We start from the raw sequence: 23782 nt of genomic DNA, 5'->3' as shown, positions 1-23782 counted from the left end.
GAATTAGTCACAAGTAAGGACATGCAATTCAATACACACACACACACACACAGAGTAGAGGATAAAACACTTTTGCATGCTCAGACAAACACCCACAAGGGCACACATCGACTCAACTCACCCACACACACACACACACACACAGAGTAGAGGATAAAACACTTTTTCATGCTCAGTCAAACACCCACAAGGGCACACATCGACTCAACTCACCCACTTATACATACACACACACACACACACACACACACAGTGGGTACCCAAGAGAGATCCCAGGAAACAGGAAATGACAGCAGAAGGAAGAGGCTGTTCCAGAGAGAGGACAGATACCACCAGGCCTCTATCAAAGAGAAGGAGAGAAGGAGGGAGAGGGGAGGAGAATAGAGAGAAAACAACATCCAGTACAGTAGCAGAAACAGACAACAAGACATTATACAAAGTTCAACAGAGAACAGCTGAGAAAGTGAGCAAATTGTAAAGGTGTAAAAACTGTCTTCCAAACACTGTCACTGTTATGATCAAGACCCACAGTGGACTTTGTGTCATCCTTGATGAATTTAAGATCCATGTGTTCTATGTGCTTTAATTGGGGTACAAACTAAAAGTTGAATGATCTGTGACTTTGTCTTTCCCTTCACCTGTACCATCTTTTTTATTTCTCTCAGAAGGCTCATCTGTTTTAATCTTCCTTCCCTGCCTTTTTCTACCTCCAAACCTAGTTTTGCTCCATCCATCTTGACTCCTCCTCATTGTTAGTCACTCCACTTTTATCCTCTTGCCCCCAACTTCCCCCCATCCTCCCTCCTTTACTCACTCCTCCATTTTCTTTCATTTTCTACCTTTCTTTTAATTAACTCTCAAACTACTAAGTAACCCATAGGAGCAGAAAATAAGGAGGGGTCACAATGGTGGAGAGGTTTCAATGTAACTCATGGGAGCAGAAGATTGCTCTGATATGAGATTAACATTGGGAAATACTACTGACACGTGGTTGAGAAATCAAGTGTCAAAGTGATTGCAAATATTTTGAACAACCTAAATTACCTGAATGCTAGAGAAATAGTTTGACTAAAAGACTTCCATTCAGGTGATTTTGGTGATATGTAGAGGAAGCATGTTGCATAAAAGCAAAGAATTATGGGATACAAAGCAATTGTTGACCCCTCCTTGCTTACTGCTCCTGTATTATTCCATTACTAGCCTCTATCTTCCATTTACGTTCTATACAGACACCCTATAGGTTTCAGTGTCTTGCTCAGGGACAGGACTTATTTCGACAGGGCTAATGCTGTTGCGGGGTCTAACTCGTGACCTCTTGGCTACAGGACGGCCTTACCCTCTCCCACGTTGACCGTGAAGGGGCTCTTGCTGATCGGTCCCCCAGCGAAGGTGACGTAGATGATGTGCTGGCCCTCCAGGGTGGGTTTGTAGGTGCAGCGGTAGCTGCTGTTGCCCTTGTCCTCAATGCTGCACTCCACCGTGTTCTTCTTACCGGCCGGGTCCATGATCACCACCTCCACCTCCCCGATGCCAGCACCTGGGGGGATCAAGGGGGAGGAGAGGGCAGAGGTGGAGAAGAAGGGCAGGAGGGAGTGTTGAGGGATGAAGGGAAAGGGGAGGTGGAAGAGGAAGAGAGAGAGAGAGGGAGAGAGGAATGAAGGGATAGATGAAGGTGGGTGGGCAAAGGAAGGGTGAGAGGAAGGGGTTAGAGGGAGAGAAGGAGGGGGAGGGGAGAAGCAGGAGAGGGAGAGAAGTGGAACATAGAAGGATGAAAAAAGTTAGTTTCACATGTATTAAAATACATCATGAAACCACATGCATTCAATTTCTAACCTCAACCAACGACACCAGAGAGATGATAGGCTGGTTGATTTATACATTTTTGCAGACGCAAATATATCAATTTTGAGTTACCGTAATGAAGGTAACCTCAACACAACAACTACAAGAGACAAAAACCTCATTGCCATTGTCTGTGTTTTATTACCTGCTGTGTAGACATCGAAGTAGGTGGCCTTGTTGGCAATGTTTCCTGAGGGCTCGAGGCCCGGCCCCTGGGCCGTGGCCTTGCTGGAGTCTCCCTGGGCCATGCCGACCTCCACCTCGAAGGGACTCTTGGAGATGTGCTGCCCCGCAAACAACACTGTCACCTACAAAGCAGATAGGAAAGAGTGAGAACCATGATGGATGGGAATGCTTTACTGCCACTTCTTTCACTGCTGTGAGAGAGCCCACACTGTTAGTCAAGCAATCTAAAACCTAACAAGCTATAGCCTAAAACTATAATTTTATGGTTCTTTAGAGATGCTAATCATTGTCACTTAAAGATCAAAGTGGTAAGCATAAGGAGTACAGCTATAGGTTTACCTTGTGCATGCCTGTAACTTTGGGGATGTAGAAGACTGAGTAGGTACGGTTCTTATCGTTGTTGGCTGTCACTTTAGCCTGGAGGAAATAAAAAAAAAAAAAAAGACACACTATATCACAGGGAACTAAAAACACAGTAACAGAATACCCACACATGGAATTTTTTTAAGGTGCAGGTCCAGAGGTCAATAAATGCAGTGCCTGTATTGTATATGCATAGTATTGTACCTCCTCTCTGTGTCCTGCAGGGTCCTCCACGTAGACCAGCACCTCTCCCATTCCAGCGCTGATGGTCTCGACGGTGAACACAGCCTTCTTCATCACAACGTTACCAACAGGCTCAACACCTGGAAAGAGGAGGGATGGCAGGAGAGTTGAGAGCTGCAGGTACCCACATAAGGCATGAAAGCTGTTTTACATCTATATTTTACATTTAAGCATTTATCTGACAGTGTTATCCAGAACGACTTACAATGGGTGCAAGAGTAGAATAAGCTTAAATTCCTATGTGTTTTAAAGTACCAAGCTTTTGGACTAACTCTTTTGAGTCCATGGCTGTAAACATCTAAATAACCTCTGCTCTTAACCTGATCCAGCTGCTCTAGTGAATGGAACCACATTTGCCTGCTAATAAAGCGTCCCTCCTGAAGTGTAGATGCAGATGTGTTCGTGTGTGTGTACCTGGCCCATAGGCACGGGCCTTCTTGGGGTTGAGTTTGGGTCGGAGTGGTGCGCCAGGCTTCAGTTTGGCCTTGGGGAACTGGGACAGGTAGGTCATGACTGAGTGTTCGTCCACGTTGGGGTCAACGATCTCTTCTGGGGTTATCACCTAAGAGACCAAGGCGAGACAAAAAAAAAAGTTCTCATAATGAAAGGGCTGTTTTTCCCATGGAGAAATCCCTCTTTCGATCTAATCTTGTTCACATATTTGCTCAAGAAAGAGGGAAGGGAGGCTGAGTGAGTGTTTGGTTGGTTACCATGGCACATATTACCCACACAGATCAACTGAGGAGAGCGGCGTGATTTCGTAGTGATCTAAACCACAGTCTAGCGCCTACCACAGCTCAACTCAGACTTCAAAAAGCACCTGAGACGAACACACACGCCAACACACACAAAGACACGCTCTTTGTTTGTCTGATTTTATAAGCCACAGAGACAGCAGGGGAAGGGAGAAAGTTTGTTTCTCAGCAGAAGCAGAGCTGCAGGCGGAAACACCAGCAACCACAGAACCAACTGTCAGCACGCTACGCTGTGCCAGCTGCCAGCTCTGTGCCAATCTTGCCAGCACAATACTGTGAGACATGTCACTTCACCAGCGATGCCCAACCCAGGATAATAGCACAGTAAACTGAAATTTGGTGACTTCCATTCAAAATCTCCCAGTAAAATGTTTGCCTTTCCTTTTTGGACAGACACTAAAGGAGATTAAATGTTTGAATTAAGGACATTCTGTTTCTTATTGTGATGTCCAAGGGAACATCTCTTATTCCGCTGGCACATACCCACACAACTCCGGGAAAATTACATTATAATGTAATTTTGTTGTGTGGGTATGTGCCAGTGTGCCAGTGTGGGTATGTGCCCCCTATACGGGACGGACCCTGATCAACATGTTGATCAGGGTCCGTCCCGTGTAGGGGGTAATTCAGACAAGGCGCTGTGCATGGCAACATCCTGTGGGCTGCAAACTTTTAGCAGCAATGAAAGTAGAAATGTTTACAGTCTGATCAACACGCCGGATGGCATTATGGTTTAACACTGAACCTTCACACCAAGTAGAGCGGAAGGTCGGTCTGGGTCTCAACCCTGATCTTGAACAGGGATGTTTTGGGGAGTCGACTAACCCGTGCACTGATGGCTGACTCATGTATTTTCCAGGTCACTATAGACCGGTGTGAAAGAGGTATAAGAGTAAAGTCTGGCAGGTCTGGAGAGAGGCCAACCCAGCCTAGTTCACAAAGCTGGCCTAGGTTAGGTTACCACAACGCAAAACTACTGTAGGTCAGGGTAAACTAGTTTACAAGGCCAGAGTTGATTAGGATAAAGCCAATGTGTCCAGACTAGGTGTATTTTACCTGTGGGATGCCCAGCCAGTCATCAGCTTGCTGCATGGCCTCACGGGCGTTGTCCACTGGTTTGCTCTGATCCCACTGGTCCCAGTCAGGACACAAACCTGGGGGAAAGAGTGGAGGTGAGTTGGATCCACAAAGACAGACAGACAGACAGCAGCAGAGAGGTACACACACACAAATATTAACTTGCACTTAAACATCATAATCTCCCATTTTCCCTTGCAGCCAATTCAATGCCTGAGAAAGCATCAGGAACTTGCAACACACTTTATCGATATTAAAAAGGAGTTTCAGGGAATGAGGCGCCCACTGTGTAAAATGGTGAAACGGTATCTCCTTGTTGACAGCGTTGGATAACAGAAACATTTAAATGAGCTTGACCTTCTCTGCACAGAGAAGCTGAGAGCTTCATGTGTTACTGCCAAGCGGTCTAATTAGGGGCAATATGTCGACTGCCTGGCTCTCAACTTATAGCCTTGATGACATCCAACAGATATGAGGAGAATTCAAAACGTGTCTCCTCAAGATGGCTGCCCTTGAATTTATACAAGCTAATACAATCAATTATTCGCTTTTGTTCAAGAGGTTCATAATGGACTTTCAAGTCTGGAGGTTGATTTGTTGATTTGTTGTTATTAGACATTCTCTTTCAAGCCGGTGTTGGAAATGTTTCTTTTGCCGGACAGAAATAAAAGCTTTTCCTGTTCCCTTATCTCCCGCTGCAGCCTGTTGGAGATCTACAGGTATGCCAAGCATCCCGAGCATGTAAACAGAAACCTCCTTCATCCCCCGCTCTCCCTCACCTACCTCTCCCACCCCTCCTCCCCTGTTCCTCCTCACCTCCCACCCCGGCCCTCCTCTCTCCTCACTTTCCTATTTAACAAGACCATAATGGGAGGTTTGAGTGCTCCTCCTCTCCTCTCATCGACTCCTCTGTCTCTCCGGCTCTCGGCCTCCTCTGTCGGGCTCGTCGTCGACCTCGCCCTCAGTTTCTCCTCTCACACACAGACGAGCATTACGCACTTACGCTCTCCCTGACCTTGGGTCTGCAGCTGTCTATTACTGTTGTACGCAGAGAGCCGCTTGTTACAGAGAGGTACGATGCTAAAAGACAAACTGATACTTGACATGTACACAAAACACCTCTATCGTCAACCTCTGGTGCCCTACACACACACACACACACACACACACACACGCACACACACACACACACACACACACAGACCTGGAGCACAGCTGTCGACCAGCGCCCCCAGGGCTCGGCCGCTCTGCCAGTCCTTGCTGAAGTTGGTGATGGGAAGCTCGGGCAGTTTGTTCTGGATCCATCCCAGCAGCCTCTGCTTGGGCGTCTTCTGCCTGCCGTCGTCCGCCTCCTCCTCCTCGTCCCACATGGGCATGGAGATGGAGTAGTGCAGGATCAACGTCCAGATCAGACCCAGGATCAGCTTCAGGTTCCCATCCACAATGGCTTTGGAGTCTGGAGATGTCAAAAAGGACAGATTTGGTGTTAACTAACCATCATCCACAGTTTAGAAGAGAGAAAGACAGCGCTAAAACAATTGTAAATAACAAACCAAAACTTCATTCTGAATATGAGTAGGAGAAGAGAGAGGGAGACAGATTTTAGGTCAAGTAACCACGGCGGCAGGGGGAAGATAATTTGAAATTTTCCATACAAATTTTCCTTTCAACACTATAGCTAAAAGGGGAAGGCATTTAAATAATGTGTGCCAACAATGGGGATGCAACCCCCCTTCAAAATGTAATTAGGTCAAAACTACTATAAAGAATCTAGAGGGGAGAAAAGACTGAATGAAAAACAGTCTTTGATAAGAGGAAGAGGAGGACAGATTCAGGATCAGAGTTAATCTTTGGTCCTCTACCTCAACTTCAGTGTTTTGATGAGCTAAGATCTGTGATGATCTGTGGTTCAAATTCTAAATTTCCCTCAGGAATGTCTCTGCTATCTGCTGTACGGCTTTAATCTGTCGGGGGGGGTGAGGACGGCATACCTAGAAATCACCAAGCGTGGCCTGGGGCGAGATAACGATAGTTCATGTTGACATTCAACATGGCACTTCAGCGTTTATACTTTACTATTAAAAGACGGGCATAAAACACACACAGCACAGACTGGGAGTAAAAAGAGGAGGAGAGAAATTGTGAAAGAATCAGTATCAAGACGAGTGGAGAGGGAATTTTCCGGATGAATCATATCGCAAGAGTAATATAGACGTTCACATGAGAGCTGCTCCCGCCCGAGGCACAGAGGACACACCAGCAGCAATATGAACTGTGTCATTACAAAACGCAAAATATCCATGTGTCACCTGATGTTCATCATTCTCAACAAGTACAGACAACCGCATCCTCAAAAATGATGCAATTTTATAAGCTGATATCTTAAGAGAGATAATCATTTCAATGACGCTTCACAGTGAGTTTTACAAAATTCCTGCATGACATAGAGGCACACCGAGTTAAATTATGAGTTGTTCTGAAAGATGTGGGGCCGTGTTGAGACAGAACCACTTGCATGGCTGCAAGCGGAGGAGAAAGTGATGCAACCAGATACTAGTCCAGACACGAGGAAGACAACCACAACACACACGCACACACCCCTAACATCAACACTCCGGGGTGCGCACACATGTTACACAACAAGCAGTTGATCGCGAGGGACGATTGCTCAGGTCCAGCCTTAAGGGAAGGGTGGAGTCGCGTGTGTGTGTGTGTGTGTAGGGGTCTCTCTCTTCCAGCTGAGGGGGATTAGAACAGAGTAAAGGAGGAACTAAGGGTTAAAGTTGTGGTTAGTGTAAGGGGCTGATGGGTATTGGAGGTCTCCACATGGGGCCTGAAACTATGGCTTTAGGCTATCCCACAGAGAATCTGAAAAGTCAACGTTTTGGGTCTCTGAATGGAGGCGTGGGATCGAGTCCCACTTCTGACAAGCAGCTCTGACACCTGTTTCCAGACTTTTGGCACACACTGTGCAGTAAGGCATGCAGGAAGGATGGAAAAAGAGAGGAAGAGGCTTAAAAAATAGAGGAGGTGTTCTGTATACAAGTATGAATTAAAAGAATATCTTTGGACAGGAAAGCTGATCTGATGCTGGTTTTCCTCTTGGGTCATAGTTATGTTTCTGTGGCGATATAACCTGACCAGTGATCCTACATCAGTACTTCTAAGTGGAAAGCACACGGAGCACGTGGCCCACTTGGTTTAAAAAGTATTCTGCTTCTGCAGCGCTGCTCCCTCCGTCTCCAAACTTCCACAACCGTGTCAAAGAGACTTGACTTGTTTTGTTGCCGTTGTCTAGACGGGAATAATTCATGGGAGCGGCAGCTCAACCATGGCAACAATGGAGTCCTCCAATTATTCTAAAGCGAGACCGTTGTGTGCTTCCCCCTTTTTTTTTTCTCTGAGATGTTTTTGCATGCGGGCGCTGAGGCTGTGGTTGGGGGCTGGGGACTAATGAAAGAGGCTGAATATTTAAGGCCTGAAGTAGAAGGCAAGGGGTCTGATGCTGTTTGGCCGAGAGCTGCAGGAATGGTTTGAGGACGGGGCTGTGATGGGGGTCTAAGCCAATGGGGGGGTGGGGGAATTAGATGCGTGAAGAAGAAGAAGAAGAAGAAGAAGAAGAAGAAGAAGAAGAAGAAGAAGAAGAAGAAGAAGAAGAAGAAGAAGAAGAAGAAGAAGAAGAAGAAGAAGAAGAAGAAGAAGAAGAAGAAGAAGAAGAAGAAGAAGAAGAAGAAGAAGAAGAAGAAGAAGAAGAAGAAGAAGAAGAAGAAGAAGAAGGAGGGGGGTGGGGCGGCTAGTCAGCCAGGACAGGAGGTCCAACAACACAGAAAGACACACATGCTACATCCCGGAAGACTTTAAATGACCACAAATTTCCGAGACATAAAACAAGAGAGGAGTGATTTGCCTAGATGCAGAACAACTGTAGCCGGGGACATCTGTTGTCTATCTGCCCGTCTGACTCAGTTGGTTCGGCTTCACTCATGTTCCAACAGAGACGCGCTAGCAAGCTGCCAACCCTGCGATACATGACATGTCAGCTGCTCCCTTGTCAGCGGGGGAAAAATATTTTCCGCATGCTGATAAAGTGAAGCAGAGTCAGAGAGAAGGCCTGTTTGGATGACCCATCACCATGGGAACTCTGACTGGGGTAGATCGCTATGGCAACCGAGTGGCAACTCAGTCGGCTCTGGAATGATAGGAAAGAAGAAGTGGTGAGGGGACGGAGAAGAGCAATGGAGCAAGAGACATGTGAGAGACAGCGAAGACAGATTATATAGGAGAGAGAGAGGCAGAGAAACATTGCCCAAAGACAAAGATAAAACTGATTGCTGTAATTTGTGATTTGCACTGATAGAAGGGTGTGTATCTGTGTGTGTGTGTGTGTGTACCGCAGGTTGGTACATGCTGTAGGAATGCAGCTCAGCATATAAAGGAGGGGTGTGTCACATAGTGGCCTGTAAGCCACTACAGCACCAACACACTGAAACCAGACCACAACATTACCTGAACAAGACCAGAAAAGAGCCACAGTGAAGCCAAGAGCTGGGAAGAGCGGAACTAAAATGGTCTAAAACCGGTCTTTATTTATTTATTTATCTATCTTTCTCTTTTTTTGACTGGTCTGAAGCAAGATTGGGGTCAATTGACTAAGGACACATGCTATAATGTTTAGGTAGGTATGTAATATAATATAAGTGTTAGTGCCTTACTCCACTGACCTACAAAAGGTCTTCAGATTTTCAATAATAATCAAGTGAGTCCAGTATGAAGCATTATCTGAAGGGGAGACAAGTTCAGTGAGGAATCCAGTTTTCAGGTTTAGGGAGCAAGAAAAGCTTGTCCTCATGGGAACTATTAGGACATAAATGCACTTAAATTTTCTGATCACGTGTAAGTGTGTATGTGTGTGTGTGTGTGTGTGTGTGTGTGTGTGTGTGTGTGTGTCTGTATGTGTTGCTATTTGATTCATGTCGCTCACACACAAAGAAAGCCACTAAACATGCGAGGAATCTGCCAGCATTCCCAGCAGACCACAGTGCACCGAGTCCGATGGAGCCCATATACGGACACAGACTGCCGCATTCCCCCTCTGCTGACTCATACCCCCCCTTTGAGTGTGTGTGTGCGCGCGTGCGTGTGTGTGAGAAGGAGAGAGAGAGAGAGAGAGAGAGAGAGAGAGAGAGAGAGAGAGAGAGAGAGAGAGAGAGAGAGAGAGAGAGAAAGAGAGCGAGAGAGAGAGAGAGAGAGAGCGAGTGAGAGAAAAAAAGAGAAAGGGGAAACGAAAGAGAGACACAGACAGAGTCAATGAAGTGTGAAGGCTACTGTATTCAGTGCGTGTGTGTGTGTGTGTGTGTGTGTGTGTATGTATGTATGTGTGTGTGTCTGAGCTCCTTTTACCCCAAAAACTCCCATGACTCATCTCTTTGGCTCGCTGTTGCGACCCCGTATGGCATCGCTATGACATCATCACAACCCCTGACCCCAAGTCTGACCCAAGAACAGCATTGCGGGATGGGAGAGGGAGGGAGGAGAGGATGAAGTGCAGAGAGTAATGAGAGAAGGAGGAAAGGTTCAGCACAAAATTCAGCTTGTATTGCAACATCTGGAGCACATTAATCCTGAGATCTTGTAAGGAAAAGGACAGAAATGTAGATGTGGTCGGGACGTCCTGATAGCCCAGAGGTCTAAGGCATTCACCATTTACTTTCAACATTATGAGTTTGAATCCATATATCATGCCTGGTCAGGAGTCAAACTCATCTCCCCATATATGATCATGAATCTTCCAGCAAGCAATTCAACCATTTCTATGTCTGCAGTCACTTGTCAATTTGCATCATATATTTGGTAGTATCAGAATACTTGGTAAAAGTGTTACATACTCTAAATACAAATAAATGTAACTGTATTCTGTTACATTGCATAAAAAACCCTAATGTATTCTGATTACAGATACTTTAGATTAGAGGATTACTTCTGAGAATACTTTTAAAGTGAAAGAATACAATAATAGAATACATTTTTATTGTAACCTACCCAACCCTGAATAACTAATGCTTTTCACATAACATTTGCCTAGGGCTTGAAATGTATAATGTATAATGTATAATGTATTGAGCATTGAGTCAAGAAGACTATATCATGTTTGAGTCTGAACATACTGAACAAATTTAATTTTGGCTGGCTTCTCGCACATTAAGATAGCCAATGTGTGCTAGGTCAAGCAGGACAAAAGGTGCACACATGCATTCACACACACACACACACACACACACACACACACACACACACACACACACAGAGTTGTGCCTGGAAGAGGGGGAGGGGTTGGAGTGACCACCCTAAAACCCAGTCAGACAGAACACTCTGAGGAAATGTCATACATTCCATACTATCCTTATCACTGACACACACACACAAAAACACCAGTGTGATTTATAAGCCAATATAGCACAGTATATATGCCTTCCTATTATGCTCCTACAACAATAAAAAACAAATTCCCTTTCTATCTTTGCTCAAGAAAGCTCAAAGATGAATTATAGAACATAATATTGAAATAAAACCCAAAAATGAATAATAAAAAAAAGCAGACAAATTCCTCATCCTAAAGATCTTTTACTATCACCTTAGCCTTACAACATGAATTCGACTTGAAGCCTCAACATCCCAAGGCTCAAAAGCCTTAACCTGGACGTCCCGCTCCCTCCCGCCTCTCCCACCTCCCTCTTCCCCTCTCTAGCTCCGACAAGCCACACTAGAGCTACTACACTTCCTCCTCTTCCTTTCTGCTCCTTCCAGTCATCCTCCCTCCCTCCCTCCGCTCTCCCTCTCTTCACTCCCTCCGCTGGAAAAGTTCCTCCTGGTTTTTTAGCCTTAAAAGGGCAGAAGCAAACTGGATCTTGGCAGCCCACCCATTCCCTGGGCTCTGGTTACAGACAGAGGGAGGAGGGAGGAGGGAGGACAGGACAGGGGAAAGGAGGCAGAGGCAGAGAGAGAGGGGGGTGGAGGGGCGAGAAAGAAAAGAGAAAGGCAGAGAAAAGTGCTGTGTGGGACATTTTTAAAGCCCACACTGACAACAGCGCCTGTCGAGGATAGGCCGAGATATGTTCATTCAAGTAAGGAGACGGGATAGGCCCAAAACAAAAAATGAGGATGGAAGGGGATAGGCTAGGGCAGAAATAAAGGAGGAAAAGACGAAGAGGACAGGGAGCGGCGAGAAGGGATAGGCTCTCGGAGTCGTGTGGGAGAGGGGGATGAGGGAGCAGAGGAGGTGAGAAGAGGACATGGGTAAAGTGATGAATGAGGAGGTTTAATACCACGTGGCTTTAATCAGGGGTTCGTTTCCTGGAAGCGTCCGAGAGCAACGACCTACCAGAAGAGCAGAGTTTGACTTTCCTGCTGATTGATGCTTTTTGGCCTGGCAAAAATGATTCAAGTTCGGAAAAGAAAAAGCCCTCCAGACATATTTCTGGCAGAGAAAAAAAAAAAATCATTGTTTGTAGGCAAAATCTTCTAACATAATAATACCAGTGCAGACGGAAAAACCAAATAATCATCCTTTCCAGGACAGTTCCAGAAAAGTTCAACCAGATGAGTTTAGCTGAGGTCAGCCAAGTTCTGCTTGTTTGATTCGGCAGTGTAAAAAACCTTGTTATAGGAAAGCATATTATTAAGTGTATCATTGTATTGTATCAGCAAGGGGCAGTTTCAGTGGGGAAGAGGTGGGTGGGGCACCTTTGGTAGTATTAAATATGCAAATTTTACTTATATAACTATATATTTGTGGGAAAAAGGTAAAGAAAAATGACATTTTATGCCTCCTCTGTCTCCCTTGTTGAGCTGGAACATGAGGCACGGCGTGTAAGGGCACGTTTCCAAGCCTGTGATGTAATGTAATAGCCTGAATGCCATTGTGCTGAATGGGAATGCCCACTCTGCTAATCCTCAGTATCCACTTGACCAGGCTCCTTTCGCCTGTGCAGACAGGAAGTTATGCTAATGATAATGAGCTGGCAGGAAGTGATCCATTTTAACCCGACGGAGAGGCTAAACCCGCTGGCTTCCACACTCCCTGTTATCGCACTCTTTGGCCAACATTCCTCTCCGCACCCCCTCCACCAAACACACACACACACTCACTTTTATCTTGTTTCTGAAAACCTATGATTACATTTCATGCAATATGACATCCCTGCAGACTTTCAGTAAACAATGGAAATATACATTTATATCCCATTTATATTATCTGATGACTGTAGCTGCTGTTACAGTAAAGGACAGCTTTTTGAACAACTGGGGAAACAGTGTTCGAGGAGTTGCCTTATAGCACCGTTGCTTTAATCACATAGGAACATCTACTTTCAAGGAAATATTTGAATACATTTTTTTTTACTTGCTTTGTTGCCTGTTGCTGGGAAAGTTGCCCATCTACCCTGCCCAAACATTGCATATCACCAGCCTCAGGCTTTACAGGGACCCTGACTAACTCTCTTTGGGCCTATAATTCTATAGTCATGTGGTTTAAACCCAACAGGTATGTCAGACTGTTGTCTCACTGCTATTCATTCCTTAATGGTCACTCATGCTCAGATCGAGCAGCTGTGGTAAAGTTAATCTGACTGACACGACATTGGTCAGGATGTGCAGTCAAACTCGCATCATCACGAGTGCATCGCATGTGCCTTTGCCTGAAGATCCACAAAGTGATGAACAGTGAACAACCCAGGCAGTGAGGTGTGGGTGGACCTGGGATTCGCCTCTAGAGTCTGATTCTTGGAAAGATTTCCCCCCTTTGTTAGTGTACATTTGGGTTGTTATTGAACCAAAAGTCCCGCTGAAATTGCAAACCTTCATCTCTGCATCGAGCTGAGCCAAACAGAGCGGGGGCAGTCGGACACGCACTCATCTGGGACATCTTGCTGAGTCTAGCTGGTCCAATCTAATAGACCCATGCAAGTCACTGCAGCTATACACAGTCATGGTGAATCAGTGTCACCCCCCGGCACCCTTGACAATGTAATCCATCATGACTAAAACCAGCTCATCCAGGTCAGTGGTCTTATTCTAAGGCTAGTTTTACACCAGCACTGGGTAATGTTGGAAGCATCAACACTTTTGAGCCGATTTGTCTCCTTGTTTCCATTCCTTTCAGCAGTATATAACACATATCATCATTACATAACAGGTGGAGACAGCCTGGTTGTTGCCAAACAGGCCTCTGTCTCAACCTGTGTGCAGAGAGCAGCCAGGTACAGAGTTGCACCATAGCTCAGTTTATTTCACATCCTGCCTGTGGATGACTTGACGGGGAGAGTCTGGCACTATTACTGCCATCTTATTGTTTTCACTGAGCGATGCAGGCTCAGTCAAGTACAGATCAAGTGTTATGAAAGGTCTTAAAATCCCACTGGGCTGGGCTGCTGAGTGAAGATGCTGCTGACAAGAAGCTGACAAGGCATTCACTTGTCCACAAAGAGCAACTTTAACTGATTAGTAAGATGGTCACCTAGTCCTATTCTGCTGAACCACCAGTGTGTGTTAAAGCTCACACACACACACACACACACACACACACACACACACACACACACACACAGATGAACATGGCAAGATGAACATGCTAAGATGAACATTCACCCAGATGATGCCAAGTGAAATGATTAAACTTGTCCAAACATGGGAGCGATGGGCACAGTGGAATATGCACACAAACAGTCCTAACACACTCTCCTGAATCCCATCACACACACACACACACACACACACACATTCCTCTCCCCGAGTGAACAGAGCAAAGCAGAAATGTCCTGACAGAGCCTCAGCTTTATAGACGAAATAAATCAACTTGGTAGAACAACTCTGGCATACCTAACAACACACTCATCCACCGATCAGCCATTACACACACACACACACACACACACACACACATGCATGACAGAGACTCACACACCTTGCTTTTAAGTCATCATTGTCTGTTTCTCTCTTTGACCTTGTCCCTAATGGGAAATTTGGTTTGCAGGAAGGCGTACAACAGAAAACAAAGTCACAACAAACACATGCAAGACACATTAAAATGAAGACTGGAGAGAGCAGAAGACTGAATGACCAGGGAAATGGAGACAGAGAGTTGATCTGTTATCTTGACAGCATGAGGGATAAATGAGCTTCAGTCTGTTTGATTCAATCAGTGCCACTCAGTGAATTTCTCACCTCATTCACGCCACTGCCGGCTAGGTGGCAGCCTCGTCACTCATGAATCAAGCTATTGACTCAATACATGTGGGTTCTCGTGTGGATTTATCAGTAATCATGTGCCTACTGCCTGGTGCCAGGTCATGTGAGGTTTGGTTTTGTGTCAAAGCTGCACAGAGAGATTACCTGTTGGGGTGGACAGAGCTGCATTACTTAACTACTGAGATCCTCTAAGTTACACCAACAACTTGTTTCAGTCTGCTTAAATGGAAATATGGACAGACGGGTTTTGCAATTTAGTCACAATCTGATTGATCCTATTGTGCCAGACCTGAGCAATCAAACCCAGAACAGAAGATGGACCTATATCAAATAATAATTCAACCCTCATGCGAGTGATGCTCATTTGCACAAAACTGAGCCATTGGCCATTGTACTTTTCATGATAATCATGTTAGCTCTACAGTGCAGCTCCAAGGCCATTGCTAGGTACCTTGCTTGCTTGTGGAGTGGAGAATATTACTGGCTTGTTATTGTTGGGCATCTGACCGTTATCTGAATGTTATGGTGGGCACTGATGCATATCAATACTCGCCAATACTTCTTAATTCTAGATCAAAACATGGAGCCTATAGTACAACCTGCCCAAATCCTCTGTGCAGGGCTCTCAAACAGAGAGAGCAGACATCAGACAAAGAAGGAATAAAGGGACAGAAGAGCGACAGATATAGAAGCACAAGTGCTCTTAGCTAAAGAAAAACAACAAAACTCATTTACTGAGAAAATAAGTTGGAGTGCAGAATGTAGTGGAAAGAAAGTTCAAGATTTAGAAGAAAATTGCTGAAAGAAAAACACACAAAAGACAGAAAGAAAGACAGCAAGAGCTTCAAACCAAAGAGAGAGAGAGACCTCATGCATCATGCTGAGCACTGATGGCAGTTTAGTAATTTGTGGTGAGGGTTGCTGGCTGGGTGTGTCCATTTTCCGCAGTGAAAGGAGGAAGTAGAAGAGGAGAGCGGGCTCCCAACTCATCTCCAGATTAAATGACTCAAAAGGGGTGAGGGTGAGTCAGTGGGAGGCACAGACAGACAGACAGACAGACAGACAGTGCTGACCGGGATGGGTCATCAGCGCCTGGCACCGCAGTCTGAATGCCAGGAGGGCACTGTTTAATTAAAACACACAGTCAGCACAGCAGGAGTGTGATCAGGAATACACACAAAGCAGGAAAAGTAATCTCCCTTTAGAAATGAATGGGAGTTGTGTGGCTCAAAAACTGAAATCCTAAAATAGAAAAGGAAACAAACACATTTCTGGAGGCAGACAAAAAGACCGAAAGATGACAGGAGTGCTGGGAATCTGCCCCACCCCCCATCCCCCATCCCCACCCACACATACACACACACACATTTGCCAGGAACATTAGGTGGCATCTTATATGTAGCGTCCATGAGTTCATGAATAATCAGACACACACAGTTACACGTACGGACCCGAGTCCTACCGCACACACACACACACACACACACAGAGCATGTGGCATGACAATGATACCAACACGATCTCTACTGATCTAATCTAACCAAAGCAGCCGCGCCTGTTCCTCTCTGTGCAGCTGTACATCTATTTTGCGCCCATAAGTTCCTTTTGTGCAGTCCCCTCTGCAGTACGTGGTTTAGACCGGCAACATCTCTGTAGAAATCATGAAGCAAGCACTGAAGCCGACATGCCCCCGGGGATGACTGGGACTCATGTCTGATTCATAGATACTCAGCGACTCAGTCAGTTAGAGGGACGGCTACCTAACTTTTTGTAACACTCTATTGGTAAAGGTTTTGTCACAGGGACCCATGTAAGAAGAGCTTTGTTGTCTGTCTTTATTGTAGGCAGGGTGATAACAGTGGGAGTGAAACCTCTGATCATTATAGACATTCTTACACAATCTCTCCTAGTGGGTGAAATAGTGAAATTGAACTTGGGACCGCCTACAACACCCTCAAGGACTCTTGAGCGTCTTTTGACCCCGGTTTGGGAGCTACTAGAGAGCCACTCATTCACTGCTGTGATGTGGTCTCCTCTTCTGTGTAGGGAGGAATGTTAAAATCTGAACACAATCTATTCTACTATGATATGCCATTACATAATATGTACTCATTCAACTCTAAGTCAGAGACAGAAGTTATGATCCGCTCAGCAGAAAATGATTTTATGTCATTGGCAGTCACATAAACAACTGCAAAATCACTCCGGTGTTATGAGCAGGCAGGCAGCTGCATGTAGGCAAAGCCCATTAAAACCTACCAGTTTATGTCACCAAGTGTGAGCCAAGTAGTGTCTAACGCTGCGGAGACCCAGCCTGGCCCAGCACAGACAATAGGCCTGTGTGTGTGTGTATGTGTGTGTGTTTCAGGATCAGCTCTCCTCGCCTACTAGGCCTGAACTACATCCTGGCCCACAAAGTTTGGCTCGGCCCGGCCCGGCCCGGCCCAGCCCGACCCAAGCGGCAGGGGAACACAGAAAGCCTGGGCCCCCCCAGAAAACAACCCGCCTCAAATCTGGACAGCCGGAGACAAAGCGCTGCGCCCCTGGACACCAGCGAACCAGAAAACGCCTAGTTTCTTATACAAAACACAATCGCTAAAGTTATCAACGCTGGTAACTTTACCGTAGGCTTATTTAAAGCTCGTTCACAGAGGAAAACTGTGGACTCGCGCGTGATTTTTCGCTTACTGGGCGACCGATTTGTATTTCTTCTAGGGAACGCGCAGCAACAACATTGTTCAACTTTATTCCGCTACTCTGCGAGTTGCTGTCAGCGGCTCTGCGTAAAATGAACGCGCAAAAGCAGCTACATCCACGTTTATATGCGCTGTGCTTTAAAAAACGTGTCCCTCTATGACAACGCAGCCCAGTTCAGCTATTACTCTGCTCGTTTCCACTGGGTTTCTTCCAGAAATTCAAGCATGTAGCCTATGCACAAGAGCAGACAGAAGAATGGATGGAAACCCACTAGGGAGCCACCTGTAGCGGGTGCGGATGGGTTACACTGACCAACAATGCACGCCCTTTCATCTGAAGCAGTCGCACACACTACTGGCACTCATTCATTGCACACAACATGGTTTTGCAGAGTCTAGAGGGGCTGATGGGACCCACCTATGGACACCAGCTTGATGTTCTCCTTGTCCAGGAACTCCAGGGCCACCGACACGTTCTCCAGCTGCATCTGGCGGAAGGTGGGCCTCTGGTTGTACTTTCTGAACATCTTCTTCTGGGACAGGACCTCCAGGAGCCCGATGAGCCGCAGCCCGTCCCCGAGGTCCGTCTGCAGGTTGGCGATCCGCTTGTTGACGCATTTCAGATGCTCGTTACACCAGCGGGTGAAGGTGTTCTGCTGGATCTTCTTCCATGGCGCGTCCTCGGCCAGGTCCTTCTCCGTGGCGGGCATTTCTGCGTCCTTGTCCGGGGAGAGAGCGTTGGGAGCGGGCGCGGCGCTCTGGTGGAGCCGGGGGTGGGAACCACTCATTTTTATCGTCTCGGCTGTCTCTCCGTTCGCTGGCTGGCTGGATTTTTTTTAGGGTGGAGTCTGCTCAACTTTGCAGGGCCGCTCCCTCTCTCTCTCTCTCTCTCTCTCTCTCTCTCTCTCTCTGAAGTTTTCCCCCTTGTCTGTAAGAGAGAGAAAAGAGAAAGAAAGAAAGGAGTGAGCATGAGAGAGTGAGAGTTATAGCCTGGAGATAGTGATTTCGCAAAGAAAGTAGGCGTTTATGGCACTGGAAAGGAAAAAAGGGAGTCATTTTGAATAGAAACAGTTCATGACATGTTGAGTGCAGGATAAGTGTTTTCCTCGCTCATAAACAATGAAGCAGCAATGATATTCCCAAAACTTTTCATATATTTGATAAGTTGTGTCCCAGTGAACTTATTGTGAAGTTATTTACGATTTAATACTGACATGCCTGTCTCTACTGTGAGAAGGGAGGTAACTGGAGAAGTAAAGGCAAGATTAACATAGTCATCCTTATACATTCTGTCATTGGGATAAATCAGGTTAGTGACTGAAATAACAGTATAATTTAACTATTCCTCATTCTGCTGTGGACCCCTGGAAACCCCTAAAGGACCCTCAGAGGTCCCCGGACCAAACTTTGGGAACCACTGATGCGGTGTACATCCAAGCCACAAACCCATACCAACTTATACCAAGCTCTAACCACTGGGAAAGCAGCCCGGATCACAGAAATAAGTGGGGCAAATGTGCTTTACTTGCAGATGACTGACCCTGAATAAAGTGTGTTTTAGCCTTTTTCATGTTTGCCTAAAAGATAACAGATGCTGCTGTGTCTGCAGACTGCAAACAAGGTCAAACCTTTAACAGCAACACTGAGAAAACTTGATCAGCAATCATGCTCACTATGTTCTAAAACACATTTTGCCACTTTTCCTCTCTCTCTCTCTCTCTCTCTCTCTCACACACACACACACACACACACACACCATTGCCCAGGGCTCTTTTCTACCTGTATATACATTACCTGAGGGGTAGATGGGAAGACACTCCCACATTCTAGCTGCCTGATTTGCCCTGAGGGATCAGAAATATCTGGGGACTTTCATACCACAACCCCTCCTCTCTCTCTGTCTTTCTTTCTTTCTTTCTTTCTTTCTTTCTTTCTTTCTCTCTCTCTCTCTCTTTCTCTCTCTCTGTCTCGTAATCCTTAAACAAAACGACAAAAAAGAAACTAGCCCACAAATTGTGCTCTCGCATTGAAGCAACCCTTAATATTTTTCAAATTTTGAAATGAACAAGCAATTTAAGAAACACACAATTATCCTTAATCCCCCTCATTTGTTTCCATCCATCATTTGTCAAAGTAATTGCTCAAGGATTCAACACAAGGGTGCCGCTATTGGGGGAAGAGGGGATCATTTTCCAAGCTGGAGAGGGCCTTCAGAGAGGCAAGGTGATCCTGTACTAGAGGTACTGGGGTGGGAGGGCCCACTGACTGGGGACCCAGAGTTCCTAGCTGCACCCGTGGGTCTGTATGAGGCGATCAAGTGCTCTTGTGGAAGGCGGAGGTCATGGGTCCCAGGCCGCAGTGAAATAAATATTTGTGTATGAGACGCGGACAAACGCACTCTTCCAGGCATGACTTCAGCTGGGAGATATCCAGAGGGGGAGGGGCATCAGTCAATCCTCATAAGGTCATGGGTGTATGGTTGTTTGTGTTTGTGCACATGTCTGCATATGTGTGCGCATATGTGTGTGTGTGTGTCAGTTTGTGTGACATCATGCTGTGTGTAGAGTCTTATCTCCAAAGAGGTCGTAGTGCAGATGGGCCAGACAGTGAGTGTGTCTAGACGCCAGCCTCACCCACCTCCCCTCTGTCTCTCAGCTGTACTATACTGCCCAAACAGCCAGATGAGATCATACACTAAGTATGCGCTATACTCATGACAAATTGTGTGTTTTATGACAGGTTATATAGACGTCAACAGCAGGCATTTTCTCAAAATGTAGTAATGGTGGGGTGGTGAATCTGTGTTTCTTCTCATGTTTTCCTTAAAATCTCTATCCATGAGGAGTGTGTATTTCATAATTTGTGTTGACAAGGACACCTTTCCTCAAGTTTCCCTCCATACATCACAGATGTATGTTTAGGATTATTTTGAAGATATTTCTGCTTTAGAGAACCACAGGACAAAGGTCATGATGCAGATTCGCACAGTCCGCTCCCTCTGTCACTAATCCAGCAGGAAGCCCCAGGGAAACATAGCTAAATATCTATTTTGTTAATCAAATTTTGTAAGCATCTCTGAGGAAGCTCAAGGATGATCAAGTAATTTAATCTCATTTGTTTATCTCAACACGCAGCGAGCTGAGATCGTTCTAGATGTTTCTGTCTGTGAGTTCGGCTAACAGACCAGCAGTGGCTGTAAAGACAGGGGGAGATGCGACTCTGCAGCTTTGACTAAATAAGGAGCTCAGTGCCAGGAGCCACAGTGTGGCCGGCAGCCATCTAAGAATGCTTTCCCTTTGTGTGTGTGTGTGTGTGTGCGTGCATGCGTGTGCGTGCGTGCGTGTGCATCTGGTCGAGGGAGAATCTGAAGAATGCCCTCCCCACACCCCCATAACAACCCTGCAACCCCCCGCCTTAATAACCCCCCAATAAAAGAACCCTATTAACGTAACACACACACACACACATGCACGCACACACACACACACACACACACGCACACACACACACATACACACACAATCCAGCACCGGCGTGCTTTTGCATTCACTGGGCCATTTAAAAACAATGGAACAATAGACTTAGGCAGTTTTAAGCAATTCAACTCTGGTCCCTAGATGCATAATCTGCTGCATTTCACAACTTTCATTACGTACAATCTTGCCTCAGTACACTACAGGTATTGACCTTAATTAAAGCTAAAAGCTATGAATGCTGTGGGAGGAGAACAAGACAGATTAGCAGTGAAAACTAAGACAGAGAACATATTAAAAAGGAGAAGAAATTAGGCACATAGAGATACAGCAAAAGACTGTAAGTAAGTGGATGGATACAGTGACATAGAAATTATATTATAAAGTGGATTATCCTAAGGCTGTTTTCCTGTTAGAGGGGATCACCCATGTTCCTCACACACTACATAGTCATATATTTATGGATAACCTGCCATAGGAGCAGTTATTGGCACTGGAAAATCTTCTAGTGTTTTGAATCGTATTGAACTTCAGACAGCGCAACACACTGCTGCCTGCAAGTCAGTGAAAGCGGTTGAAGTTGGTGCAAACGTCTCATATTCACTGTGTTGTGCCCTTCACAGGCCCCTATTGTCTGACTGGAATTTGTCCTAGGACACATAAAGAAAACGTCTCGATATCCGAGGACTGAACTCATACCTCTGCCTTGTCTTTTGGCGCACTCTAGTGATGATTTATGGTTCTGCACTCTGTCCGCATACTCCTCTCTCCTCTTTTCTCCCCCTCTCCTTCTTCTAATTTCCTGCTTTCTCCTTCACGTTCCCTCTTTTCCTCTCCCCCCTCGGCTTTCTACCTCCTCTTCCGCTCTTGTCATGCCATCTCTTCACCTTGGCTCTTCTCTCATTGCTTTGCTCTGCTCCTCTCTCCCCTTCTCTCCTCTTAATGTATCTCCTCTTCTTACTTCCCCCTCCAGTCATCTCCTCTGCTTTGCCTGTATGACTGGTAAGTAACCCCATGCACTGTAACAAGCTCACCTAATTGGATAATGGGAATACAAATTCAGCTCTGTACTTGATCCTGGAGGTCTATGGCTTGGCACTGACATGACAAGAGCTGATGTGTAGATCCTCCTCCACATCGGTTTCAAAGGGCAAAGAGAAGCTTCCTACTGACTACTGACATAATTTTCCATTTGAGCCTACGCCAGTGATGAAAGGCCTTAGTACCAATAAGGTTTGGGGAAACCTAGCCCAAATCAAGGGTGAGCAGGGCGCTGAGGAACGAATCCTGTGCTGTTATTGTGCAATTACTGTCATTGCACATTGACACTTTAGGCATTTAGCTGATGCTTGCAATGGGTGTAACAGTAGAATAAGCTTCAGTTCCTGGATCAACAAAAGTACAAGCAACCAATAATGAGGAGTGCAAAGGTCAGGGTGAAAGTGTCAGGGCTAAGGAGAGAGACAGAGGGGATTTTTTTGAGAGCAATTAGACGGAGTAGAAGTGCTGTTTTGATACTATACAACTTCTCACCAGAGGAAACTATGAAAAACTACTATGAATGAATAGCTGTAATGCTGGTGATGTAATGCTGATCTGGTGAAGATTAGATATTACATTAGACAACGTCAGATTAGATTAGATAGACTGTTGTTGACATTACAGAACAGTAATAGCCAAACTGTCCCTCTCTCCTCTGTTCCACTGATACTGTTGTTGCTGCTGTGCCAGCCATGCAGATACCAATAGCTTCTCATCATCGCCCACCACACCCCATCAGCCGCAAGCCCAGCAGAGCAGAACTGAGCAGAGGAAGTCAGATGAACACTGCACACAAGGCCGTTAACCACAGCACACACACACACACACGCCCACACACACACATTTACAGTAGTGAGAGAAAGTGAACCGCACAGATTACAGCAAAGTTACAGCTTTGTGCTTTGCTGCAGAGAGAGAGAGAGAGAGCGTGTGTGTGTGTGTGTGTTTCAGTGGCACTGGGTAGGTGAAAATATAGGCCAGGCAGTATGTCAAATAAGGACACAATTAGCCTAACTTTCTACTGCTCACACTGTCTTTACCAGCAGCCTCCTTCTGGTCTTTGTCCTCTTCATGATCTTCATCACTGTCTTCATCGTCTTTATTAGAAGTAGTAACATCAGTGCCAATAGTGAAGTGTTATTGCATTAGTGAGAGAATAAGAAGTCGTGATAAGTCTTTTTCAAACTCATTGTCAGGCTTACAGGCTCATGTGGGGTACAGTAAACATCAGTAACCTAAAATCTGATTATGATGGGTTTATGGGAATTGTATGACCTCAGTATGAAGTCACCTGCCAGAAAACATCGGAAACCTCTGATCTACAGGTTATATTCACTTTGGGAATATAAACAACACATTCCATTGCTTCAATCTCTCTCCTCCTCACCAAACAAATGAAAAAGATACAGAAGAAAGGACAGTGGAGGGCAAAGACGAGGAGGAGGCTGGTGGCAGCTGTCACTACAATCAAACTTGTTTCCATATACTTATTTTAGCTGCCATGTGTGCCACTGGAGGCATTCATAAAACTCAGGACAGCAGTCTAGATCTGTATGCGTAAAATACCTAAGATTAACCTGATTATGGTTTACAATCACTGGTCCGGTCACATGACCATATAACCTTATTTTTAGATAGATCAGGAAACTTTATGCACAAGACTCCAGAACTAATGAGATTATTCTTAAATCTGTTCATGGCTGAAACTAAATTAAGCTACTATCGTTTTTATGAGTGGAGACCTGTGATTACTAAATGTGTAGATCCTCCTGAGCATGAACCAAGTCACAGCGTGTGAGCGGCCCATGTGGGAGTGCGTGTAGTGCGTGCGCGCGCATCGCACGCCTGGGGGTGCGAGACCCGT

At 45.7% G+C, this 23782-nt stretch overlaps 1 protein-coding gene across 6 annotated transcripts in view; it reads right to left on the bottom strand.

The window, feature by feature from the left end:
- flna (filamin A, alpha (actin binding protein 280)) overlaps positions 1-23782 on the bottom strand; it is a 49460-nt gene that overhangs the window by 24367 nt on the left and 1311 nt on the right. For 4 of the 6 annotated variants that reach the window (XM_071918709.2, XM_078288014.1, XM_078288013.1 and 1 more), the window contains exons 2-9: positions 17823-18327; positions 5671-5922; positions 4446-4543; positions 3049-3196; positions 2596-2714; positions 2368-2445; positions 1988-2150; positions 1337-1537 (exon numbers count right to left, since the gene is read on the bottom strand). In XM_071918709.2, the coding sequence (XP_071774810.2) occupies positions 1337-1537; positions 1988-2150; positions 2368-2445; positions 2596-2714; positions 3049-3196; positions 4446-4543; positions 5671-5922; positions 17823-18192 (1429 nt within the window). In that variant the 5' untranslated portion in view covers positions 18193-18327. Of the gene's footprint in view, positions 1-1336; positions 1538-1987; positions 2151-2367; positions 2446-2595; positions 2715-3048; positions 3197-4445; positions 4544-5670; positions 5923-17822; positions 18333-23782 lie in introns of all 6 variants that reach the window. The other 2 variants (XM_078288011.1, XM_078288010.1) reach the window with 2 other exon arrangements.

This window comes from Centroberyx gerrardi, chromosome 14, assembly GCF_048128805.1.
Source record: "Centroberyx gerrardi isolate f3 chromosome 14, fCenGer3.hap1.cur.20231027, whole genome shotgun sequence".
Taxonomy (NCBI): domain Eukaryota; kingdom Metazoa; phylum Chordata; class Actinopteri; order Beryciformes; family Berycidae; genus Centroberyx; species Centroberyx gerrardi.
The sequence above is the reverse complement of the archived record's forward strand: the minus strand, read 5'-3'. Positions and strand labels throughout refer to the sequence as shown.